The sequence below is a fragment of the Sprattus sprattus genome, assembly GCF_963457725.1.
Source record: "Sprattus sprattus genome assembly, chromosome: 13".
NCBI classification, from domain to species: Eukaryota; Metazoa; Chordata; class Actinopteri; order Clupeiformes; family Clupeidae; genus Sprattus; species Sprattus sprattus.
The window spans coordinates 30701838-30713559 of record NC_137911.1 but is presented as its reverse complement, the minus strand read 5'-3'; the positions used below and the strand labels follow the sequence as shown (position 1 = coordinate 30713559).

The 11722-nt window shown below is 47.0% G+C and overlaps 1 protein-coding gene across 1 annotated transcript in view; it reads left to right on the top strand.

Moving 5' to 3' along the window:
- Nucleotides 1-614: 614 nt before the first annotated feature.
- Nucleotides 615-11722, top strand: part of kctd3 (potassium channel tetramerization domain containing 3) — a gene marked incomplete at its 5' end in the record, with an annotated part of 19070 nt that continues 7962 nt past the window's right edge. Inside the window, 11 exons of the mRNA XM_080850001.1 lie at nt 615-685; nt 2369-2422; nt 3259-3304; nt 3629-3702; nt 3898-3956; nt 4973-5053; nt 5558-5746; nt 7875-7965; nt 8327-8517; nt 8882-8997; nt 9543-9630. Of these exons, the coding sequence (XP_080706127.1) occupies nt 615-685; nt 2369-2422; nt 3259-3304; nt 3629-3702; nt 3898-3956; nt 4973-5053; nt 5558-5746; nt 7875-7965; nt 8327-8517; nt 8882-8997; nt 9543-9630 (1060 nt within the window). The remainder of the gene's footprint in view (nt 686-2368; nt 2423-3258; nt 3305-3628; nt 3703-3897; nt 3957-4972; nt 5054-5557; nt 5747-7874; nt 7966-8326; nt 8518-8881; nt 8998-9542; nt 9631-11722) is intronic.

Here is an 11722-nt window from a genome sequence, read left to right as displayed (position 1 = left end):
CTGAATCAAAACAGTGTGTAAATTATAGGCTAACTGGAAGAACACTATTTCTTTGTTCTCTTAGGCAACAGTGGCCAATTGCTTAATCTCCTCCGGTAAATCGTATGCCATTGTGTACAATGAATCACCATACTGTTACTCTCGGATTAAGACGACTGCCCGGTTGGATTCCGCAGAGGGTAGACGCGAATGCCGTCTCGCCTACCCAAAATGCAAGGCGGGGCTGCAGCCACGAGAAAGGAATGACGTTGTCGGATTGGCTGCTGCTCAGCCAGACCTTAGCATCGCTGCTCACCACCAGGCTAGCCCAGCCAGCAGGCAGCCTCCACCCCACCGCCAAGCGAAGAAGGGGGCTTCTCAAGATCTTCAGTCGCCCACGTTTAACCAGTCTTTATGAAACATAAATAGTGACCAATTTCAGACATGACGAGACTGTGTTTACGAGCTCCGTACTCATATCCCGCCGTTTCGAAGGAGGAGTGAGGCGTAGTGTTTTCATGGGGGCGGTGGGTCGTGAAGAAAAATTCGAGTAACGTCCGAGAAGCTTGATACGTAAACAAACTGGACACAAATTGACAGAATCGACAGCAACCGTCAATGACGAGATAAGCAGCATGGCAGGGGTTTGCAACAGTGTTACGCCCGGGATGGGCGACATTATTCAACTCAACGTCGGCGGAACGAGGCAAGTATTATGCGCATTTCTCGTGTTTTCTTATAGTCTAATGAAGCTGGTTGCTAACCTACGTTATCCTTGCGTATGGAAGTCCTTGACCACACGATGGACACAGGCCCTGACATTGTACAGATCCGTAAGAGAATTGGATCGGTGGTGCTGTCTCTATCGGGAGTGTAGCCCACAGAGTCCCTGTCCCGTGTAGGGAAAACAAGTTGCCATTTGTTGCAGGATTACCAGTCACCTATGTTGTTGAAACACTTGGAATTTAGGACTGTTTGTAGTTGAAGGAATTTGCATAACACCAATAACCCAAAGATTTGACATTTTCTGTCAGCAGCACGTGGTTTTGTTATTGATCTAACTTACCGTGCAATTCCTGACAGATTCCTCACGAACTCTAACCTAGGCTACTCAAAGTCGTGTTTGGCTGCAAACAACAGCTTGGTATTATTCAATCAGTTTAATCACAAATGCGTCAAAATATGGAGGATTAGCGACAAATGCGGATTTAACTCTGGACTCAACAGAGCTAGCTTTCGAGCAGCAGTAGGCTAGCCAGTAGACGCTGTCAAATGTTTCTTTCAATAAACTCAGGAATCTCAACATGCAAAATACTTTCACTGGGTCAGCTGTGTTCATAATATAATCAACATACATCCGCTTTTTACATGTTTATAAAGTTAGGCTATGTTGACTCTTCCCCTTGGGCAAATTAATCGATATCGGATATTTACAGTTTAGCGCCCTCTTGATGCCAAGTAGACATGGCAAATACAATTACCTAGCAATGGAGAAGCCAATACAGAGTAAAATGATGACACGAACGAGGTAGGCTAGGCCTAATGCTGCACACACTAAGTTGACAATACAGCGCTGGTAAACGATAAGATGCTGTTCGTCTCTGCTGTAACATTAGCCGTGTCAGATGACTGTCCTTTTACTCTGAACGACCGCAGAGACAGGATACTGCTCTGTGCCGATATCGCAGTAACCATGACCACCATTAACATGTGGGATCTGTCTGTATATCTATCCCATGCGCTGTCATTTAAATGACCGCGGAAGAAATGTTGACATACTACACCACGCAAATAGAGGGTGTTAAACCAGAAGGGGACGGAGGAGACCACATTTGTATTGCATCACTCCACTGATCCCCCTTTGATGGATGTATTGCATCACTGGAATGATACGTCCTTGATGGATGTTTATGTCATCAACGACCATAACATTGTTAAGTCCTAAAAGCTTTGGTGTGGTAAGCCAGAATAGTGTATCCTGCATGGATCAAACACACACACACACACACACACATTGGTGTGGTAAGCCAGAATAGTGTATCCTGCATGGATCAAACACACACACACACACACACACACACACACACACACACACACATTGGTGTGGTTAGCCAGAGTAGTGTATCCTGCATGGAGCATGGATGAAGTGGACAGGAAGGAGGAGAGGAGTAAAACCCCTCATGATCGACCTGGGTGAAGAAAGAAACAGCTGTGTCTGGACAAACTGGAGTTCACAATTATATCGCACACACACACACACACACACACACACACACTCACACACACTCACACACACACACACACACACACACACACACACACTCACTCGCGCCGTGATCTCTTACACACTCATCCTGCACCATATCTTACACCCTTCTGTTGTCTCCAGGTTCAGTACCTCCAGGCAGACCCTTATGTGGATTCCAGACTCTTTCTTTTCAAGGTAAAATCCTTTTCACACACACACACACACACACACACACACACACACACACACACACACACACACACACACACACGACACACACACACACACACACACACACACACACACAGGAACTGTTACCACTGTTTACATTTTAAAGTTGTCATTAACACGAAAGTGTCTCTGTGTTTGTTTCTCTGTACTGTGGCATGTTTGCAGAGTATGCCTTAAGCTCTCCCATCCTGTGGCACGAGACCTTCACTCACTGCCATATGTTTAGTCCCCTGCTCTCCCATCAACCCCCTCTTACTATGAAGACTAGCAGAGTCTAGCAGAGCACGTCCTAATGCTCTCCCATCAAGCCCCTCTTCCTATGAAGACTAGCAGAGGCTAGCAGAGCACATCCTAGTGATCTCCCATCAAGCCCCTCTTACTATGAAGACTAGCAGAGTCTAGCAGAGCACGTCCTAAACTTCCACATCCGGGCATATACTTATGTTCTGTCCTATTGTGCTCTGTCTGTCTGTCTGTCTGTCTGTCTCTGTCTCTCTCGCTCTCACACTGACCTCTCACTAACTGAGGTGTGTGTTCTGTGTTGTTGCAGCTCTCTCTCTTCCTCTCTCTCTCTCGCTCTCTCACACTAACTGAGGTGTGTGTTCTGTGTTGTTGTGCTCTCTCTCTCTCTCTCTCTAACTGAGGGCTGTATTCTGTGTTCTGAGGGCTGTATTCTGTGTTCTGTGGGCTGTGTTCTGTGGGCTGTGTTCTGAGGTGTGTGTTCTGTGTTCTGAGGTGTGTGTTGTGTGTTCTGAGGTGTGTGTTCTGTGTTCTGAGGTGTGTGTTGTGTGTTGTTGCAGCTTGCTCAGTGGGAGAATCTCCACTCTGAGGGATGAGACTGGAGCTGTAAGTATTGATCCAAACTGGAGATCCAACTGGCTCATGGCAACCTGATCACTGATCCATAAACGTATTTACTGTGTGCACACGTCCTCATACGTTTGCCCGATCAGTTACACACACACACACACACACACACACACACACACACACACACACACACACACACACACACACACACACACACACACACACACACACACACACACACACACACACACACACACACGATCAGCATCAGTTACACACACACACACACACACACACACACACACACACACACACACACACACACACGATCAGCATCAGTTATGGTGTTCTCTCTTTCAGATATTCATAGACAGGGACCCAACAGCGTTTGCACCAATTCTGAACTTTCTTCGGACTAAGGAACTAGACCTGCGGTACGGTAACCACTCTTACATGTTCATATGAGCTTGTCTTATGTGGGATCAGTGTATGTGTGTGTTTTTTCCTTTTTTACACTTTATTTCTTAAAGTTTTATCACAGATACAGAGGAACAGAAAAAGTGTGTGTGTGTGTGTGTTTTACATTCACTTCAGGGTAACTGAGTCCAGCTCTTGTTTTTCTCTCATAGGGGTGTGAATATAAACATCCTGCGGCACGAGGCCGAGTTTTATGGGATAACCCCATTAGGTAAGGGCTCTAAGATCTCACTCAGCCTCACTGCAGACCATTCCGTGTGTGTGTGTGTGTGTGTGTGTGTGTGTAAGGGCTCCTCTGGAGATCTCACTCAACCCCACTGCAGTCATCATGTGATCCCTCTAATCAAATATGACCATCCACTAGCTGAAGCACTCTGGCACTCATGCAAAGGAGATGCTGTTTAAGCTAATGTCACTGTGTTCTTAAAGGGGAAGTCCGCAATTCTTAACCAACTCACATTTTGTCGAATTCAGCAAATTGCTCCTCATGGTCCTTTGGCTGTCCAGTGTGTGTGTGTGTGTGTGTGTGTGTGTGTGTGTGCGTGTGTGTGTGTGTGTGTGTAGCCAGAGGGTGCAGTGCTGTTCATTAAGTAAACCTCACTTCCCCGACACCTTCAGAGACGTACCAGCGACAGACGCTAGCACCCATGGGTTTAGCCTCCTTAAGAGGCGTCCTAGCGACAGACGCTAGCACCCATGGGTTTAGCCTCCTTAAGAGGCGTCCTAGCGACAGACGCTAGCACCCATGGGTTTAGCCTCCTTAAGAGGCGTCCTAGCGACAGACGCTGGCACCCATGGGTTAAGCCTCCTTAAGAGCGTCCCAGCGACAGACGCTAGCACCCATGGGTTTAGCCTCCTTAAGAGACGTCCTAACGCCAGACGCTAGCACCCATGGGTTTAGCCTCCTTAAGAGGCGTCCTAGCGACAGACGCTAGCACCCATGGGTTTAGCCTCCTTAAGAGACGTCCTAGCCACAGACGCTAGCACCCATGGGTTTAGCCTCCTTAAGAAGCGTCCTAGCGACAGACGCTAGCACCCATGGGTTTAGCCTCCTTAAGAGGCGTCCTAGCGACAGACGCTAGCACCCATGGGATTGTGGGACTGTTCTTGCCTGCACAACGCAGGTTACATTTAGCGGGAGGTTTGAAGGATGACTTGTTTTTCACCCTTTCAAGCTTTTGATCACCTGTGGTTTGTTGATGTTGTTTTCTTGTTGCCATGGTGCAGTGCGGCGACTGTTGCTGTGTGAGGAGCTGGAGCGGTCGTCGTGTGGTAGTGTGCTGTTCCATGGATACCTGCCGCCTCCAGGTAAGGTGCAGGGGATCTTCTCTCATATAATTAGGAAATGATCTTGTGTGTGTGTGTGTGTGTGTGTGTGTGTGTGTGTGTGTGTGTGTGTGTGTGTGTGTGACGGGCAGGGGATCTTCTCTCAGATAATTAGGACATGATCTTAACCAACAAGAGCTTGAATTGATGACTAACACAGGCGCTCAACATTCCTAAGTAAGCAGAGACACCTGTCCCATTCTAATGAGCACGCACATACACTAACAAACACACACACACACACACACACACACAAACACACACACACACACACACACACACACACACACTCCAAGTCCATTTATTGTTACGAGCACACACACACATCTGTCACAGTCTGTTCTGTGCTGTCACCACACACTTGCACCTGTTCCAGTCTGTTTTATCTTGTGAGCACACCCACACACACACACACACACACACACACTCACTACCTGTCAGCAGCTGTTGAGTAGCGTCTGGTGTCTCCCCTCTCTGTCTCTGCAGCAGTTGTGCCGCGTAAGAGCAGCAGTGCAGCACCACCACCAGTAGCAGTAGCAGCACCAGCAGCAGCAGCTGCTGTGGCCCCTGAGGAGCGACCGGGACCTGGGGGGGCCGAGGGAGGGGGGCCCCCCAGACCGTGCAGACACACAGGCCTGCCTGGACCCTCAGGAGCAGACGCACCCCAGCGACTAGGTGAGAGAGAGAGAGAGAGAGAGAGAGAGAGAGAGAGAGAGAGAGAGAGAGAGAGAGAGAGAGAGGGGAGAGAGAGAGATAAGGAATGAGAGGGAGAGGGGGGGGGGGAGGGGGAGAGAGAGAGAGAGAGATAGACAGACAGAGACAGGCTAGGTGAGAGAGAGAGAGATGAAGAGGGAGAGGGAGAGGGAGAGAGAGAGAGAGAGAAAATGATAGAGAGAGAGAAAGATAGAGAGATATAGAGGGAGAGGGAGAGGGGGAGAATGAGAGAGAGATAGAGACATAGACATAGTTGCACTGCATAGTTTCCTTTCCATAGTTTTTTTCTTTCTCTACTGCACTGTTGTATTGGCATTTAGGCTGATGGTGACAGGCAGACAGGTTTCATCTTGAGGGTGAGACAGGCAGACAGGTTTCATGTGTAGGGTGAGACAGGTGGAGAATGTGTCTGAGCCTTTTGGGGCTGGTTCCTGCTGGAAGGCATCAGGCTGCTTGCTGCATACTGCAGCACAGAGTGCCATTATGCTGATGGGTAGGGTCACTAGCATGCTGCTATCAGAGAGTGGCATCATCGTTTTGGACTGTCACTCACCTCAGAAAATAACATGTGGCTATCAGATAGTGGTGTTATTGTGCTCATGGTTTTAGATTGTTACCTCAGAAAATAACATGTGGCTATCAGAGAGAAGACATGACTACGGCATGAGGCATTTGGAGTTGTTAGACAAGCAGCAGCAGCAGCAAGGGATTGTGGGAAAAGAGAAGGGAGGGGGTGAGAGGGGAGTGTTTCTCTCTGTGTGTGTGAATGAATGGATGAGTGTGTGTGTGTGTGACTGAGTGTGTGTGTGTGTGTGTGTGTGTGTGTGTGTGAGAATGTGAATGGACGAGTGTGTGTGTGTGTGTGACTGAGTGTGTGTGTGTGTGTGACTGAGTGTGTGTGTGTGTGACTGAGTGTGTGTGTGTGGCTGAGTGTGTGTGTGTGTGTGACTGAGTGTTTGTGTGTGAGTGACTGAGTGTATATGTGTGACTGAGTGTGTGTGTGTGTGTGTGTGTGTGTGTGTGTGTGTGTGTGTGTGTGCGTGTGCGTGTGTGTGAGTGTGATCTGTGAAAGGCCTTTCTGTGGAACAGAGATGTCCTCTTTGTGAGGCCTGCAGGGCTGCATTACCCCAGTCATGTGAGGGCAGAGATGAGACCATCTAATGCAGCAGCCAATGAGAAATGAGAGAATGGAAAGAACAGCCAATCAGAGTGGACTAAATCAAATAACAACCGGTCAGAGATGAGACCATCTAATGCAGCAGCCAATGAGAAATGAGAGAATGGAAAGAACAGCCAATCAGAGTGGACTAAATCAAATAACAACCGGTCAGAGTACTTGATATCATCTTAATGGCAATTTCTGTTAGTCATCAGAATAGATGTGGTGCATTTCCGGGACAAATGTTTAGACTGATGAACTTAGACTGGAAATGGACAAAAACAGAAGCAATGTTCATACAGTGTACAGAATGATTCATTATTAGACATAACCTTTCAGTTTGTGCCGAATCATGTTTATAGTCTCGTCCAATAGATTTATAGGGATCATCAGCATGTACATGTAGGAAAATGACCGAGCCAACGGTCTGTGTGTGTTTGAGAATTATCAAGCAGACGGTCTGTGTGTGTGTTTGCGAATGACCAAGCACACGGTCTGAGTGTGTTTGAGAATGATCAAGCAGACGGTCTGTGTGTGTGTTTGTGAATGACCAAGCACACGGTCTGAGTGTGTGTGTGAATGACCAAGCCGAAGGTCTGTGTGTGTTTATGAATGACTAAACCAACGGTCTGAGTGTGTGTGTAAATGACCAAACCGACGGTCTGAGTGTGTGTGTGTGAATGATCAAGCACACGGTTTGAGTGTGTTTATGAATGACCAAGCACACGGTCTGAGTGTGTGTGTGAATGACCAAGCACACGGTCTGAGTGTGTGTGTGAATGATCAAGCACACGGTCTGAGTGTGTGTTTGTGAATGATCAATCACACGGTCTGAGTGTGTTTGTGAATGATCAAGCACACGGTCTGTGTGTGTCTGTGAATGACCAAGCCGACGGTCTGTGTGTGTGTGCTGACGCTGTACCTCCTCAGGGTGTCCTGTGGATCCGAGGAAGGTTCTGATCGTGGCTGGCCACCATAACTGGATCGTTGTTGCCTATGCACATTTCGTCATTTGTTACAGGTTTGTTAACTCCTGTTTAGTTTCTACGTCTGATGCATTAGAAAAGAGATAAATAAATATGTAAGTGTGTGTATATATGCCTGTGTGCTTTTGTGTATCTGTTTATATCTGTTGAATGTATACGTTTTCCTACTTTTTCTTGTGTGTGTGTGTGTGTATGTTTCTATATATGCATGAGCGTTTTTGTGTATCTGTTTATATCTGTTTGATGTGTATTTAGCTATATCTTTTTTATGTTTGTGTCTGCTTTCCTAAATTTGTTTCTGTGTGCGTGTGTGTGTATGATTGCGCGTGCGTGTGTATGTATGTATGTGTGTGTGCGTGCGTGTGTGTGTGTGTGTGTGTGTGTGTGTGTGTCTAGGATCAAGGAGTCGTCAGGTTGGCAGCAGGTGTTCTCTAGCCCCTACCTGGACTTGCCAATCGAGCGCGTGGCTTTGAACGCTAAGGTGGTAGGTGGTCCCCATGGCGACAAAGACAAGATGGTGGCGGCCGCCTCTGAGAGCAGCATCATCCTGTGGAGCATCCAGGATGGAGGCAACGGGAATGAAATAGGTGTGTGTGTGTGTCTGTGTGTCTGTGTGTGTGTGTGTGTCTGTGTCTGTGTCTGTGTCTGTGTCTGTGGAGCATCCAGGATGGAGGCAACGGGAATGAAATAGGTGTTCGGTGTGTAGGTGTCTGTGTGTCGTTGTGTCATGTGTGTGTTTTAGGGTGCAGTGTGTTCAGTCTCAGGGTATCAGTAGACTGTAGCTGTTTGTAATCTGTGTAGGCGTGTTCAGTAGCTGTGTGTAATCTGTGTGTTGTGTGTTCAGTAGCTGTGTGTAATCTGTGTGTTGTGTGTTCAGTAGCTGTGTGTAATCTGTGTGTTGTGTGTTCAGTAGCTGTGTGTAATATGTGTTGTGTGTGTGTTGGGGTGCAGGCGTGTTCAGTCTTGGGGTACCGGTGGACTCTCTCTTCTTCATCGGGAGTCAGCTGGTGGCCACCAGTCACACGGGGAAGGTCGGGGTGTGGAACGCTGTCACTCAACACTGGCAGGTGTGTCCCCAAGCCTCTCCACCAATCAGAGGACTCAGTTTACCCCCACATTTAGATTAGTGGGTCTGCTCCACCAATCAGAGGACTCGGTCTATCCCCACCTTTAGATTAGTGGGTCTGAACCATCTGTGGGGATTAGGTATAGTCTTGGATTAAAATACACTCAAATACATTAAGAATGGAGGTGCTGTTTAAATTGAAGTCTAGTCTAGCCTAGTCTAGTCTCCACTTTGTGCTTTCCACATATAAAACTGTGAGGCCAAATGTGATCTAATGTGAAGTGAATTCATTAATTCTTCAGTTAATGAAATCGTACAAAATGCTGTTAATTTCAGTTATAGGAAGAATGTTTTAAGAATGTCTTACAAGTGGAGTAGTTTTAAATCACTCTGGGCAGTAGCCATGTCCAGAGCAGACTAACAACAAACACGCTACGCCCAATGATCATCTCTGAGCTGCAGACACAGGTGACCTGTGGGAAGGGCTCTGACCCCTGCGTGACCCCTGAGTGACCTTTGACCCTGTGACCTCTGTGCATGTTGCAGGTGCAGGACGTGGTGCCCATCACCAGCTGTGACACGGCCGGCTCCTTCCTGCTGCTGGGCTGCAACAACGGCTCCATCTACTACATAGGTGAGCTCCGACCCCTGAACCCTGAACCCCGACCCTTGACCTCTCACATCCCCTCACATCCCCGCACTCTCCATCTACTACATAGGTGAGCCCCGACCCTTGACCTCTCACATCCCCTCACATCCCCGCACTCTCCATCTACTACATAGGTGACCCCCGACCCCTGAACCCTGAACCCTGACCCCTCACATCCCCGCACGCTCAGCACTCTCCATCTACTACATAGGTGAGCCCCGACCCCTGAACCCTCACATCCCCGCACTCTCAGCACTCTCCATCTACTACATAGGTGACCCCTGAACCCTCACATCCCCTCACTCTCCATCTACTACATAGGTGACCCCTGAACCCTGAACCCTCACATCCCCACACATCCCGCACGCTCAGCACTCTCCATCTACTACATAGGTGACCCCTGAACCCTGAACCCTGACCTCTCACATCCCCGCACTCTCCATCTACTACATAGGTGACCCCTGAACCCTGAACTCTCACATCCCCGCACTCTCCATCTACTACATAGATGACCCCTGAACCCTGAACCCTCACATCCCCACACATCCCCACACACTCCAGTCCAGCAGAGCGTAAAGCTGCAATATTAAAGGTGCATTATGCAATATTAAAGGTGCATTAAAAGCGCGTTAAAGCTTTTTTTTTTTTATAAATATTTTCATTTGGCAAGAAGGTAACAGAAAATATGAAAGGGGTCCAGGAATCACAATAGTCACAAATAATTTAAGGAAGCATCCAGTTTTACCAACAAACCCATCATTTTCAGCTATCTTCTAATAATTCATGCTTCCCCTATCATACTATATAGGTGGCCCAATATCAATGCTGCATTACACAATACTAAAGCTACATTATGCAATATTAAAGCTACATTATGCAATATCAAAGCTGCAGAATGCAATATCAAAGCTGCAGAATGCAATATCAAAGCTGCAGAATGCAATATCAAAGCTGCAGAATGCAATATCAAAGCTGCATTACGCAATATCAAAGCTGCAGAATGCAATATCAAAGCTGCAGAATGCAATATCAAAGCTGCAGAATGCAATATCAAAGCTGCAGAATGCAATATCAAAGCTGCAGAATGCAATATCAAAGCTGCAGAATGCAATATTAAAGGTGCAGAATGCAATATTAAAGGTGCAGAATGCAATATTAAAGGTGCAGAATGCAATATTAAAGGTGCAGAATGCAATATCAAAGGTGCAGAATGCAATATTAAAGGTGCAGAATGCAATATTAAAGGTGCAGAATGCAATATCAAAGCTGCAGAATGCAATATCAAAGCTGCAGAATGCAATATCAAAGGTGCAGAATGCAATATTAAAGGTGCAGAATGCAATATTAAAGGTGCAGAATGCAATATTAAAGGTGCAGAATGCAATATTAAAGGTGCAGTATGCAATATTAAAGGTGCAGTATGCAATCTGAAAGGGAATATAGGCAGCAGTGGAAATACGGTGGAAAATATCAAAAAAGGAGAAAAACAAAACACATGGTCAGAAAGGGTGTGAACATCAGTAGATAGTCTGGATCTCTGGCTAACCCTAACCCTAACCCTGTGCAAAGAGTTCTGCTGCCATAAACAAAGCACTGGTGTGTGTCCTGTGTGTGTGTGTGTGTGTGTGTGTGTCCTGTGTGTGTGTACAGATCAGTCAGACTTCAACCTCAACCCCTGTGTTAACCGTAGCGTTAACCATGATCTGCTTTGCGTCAGAGATAAGGAACAGGGAACTAAAAGAGGAGAAGTTGGCTATTTATGCAAATGTTGGATAACCGCAAACATCATTAGCATTGAATAGCGTTTGAACGTTTTGTAGACAAGTGGAACACCTGGGAGCTGAACCTCTGATCATACGCAGCTGATAACAGGACAGCGGTCATATTCATACAAGTTGAACTCGATTGTCTCAGTGTGAAACTAGGAAATGAAAGAGTTCTGCATGGTTAGGAACAGTGATGACATAGTGGGTACAGCGCTGTGTTTAAGTTGCTGACACCAGCCAAGGGATGAGATTTGACCGTATGGCAAGTAGTCATGGTTAATGTGGTGTACTGTATTCAGTTAAGGCGCTCT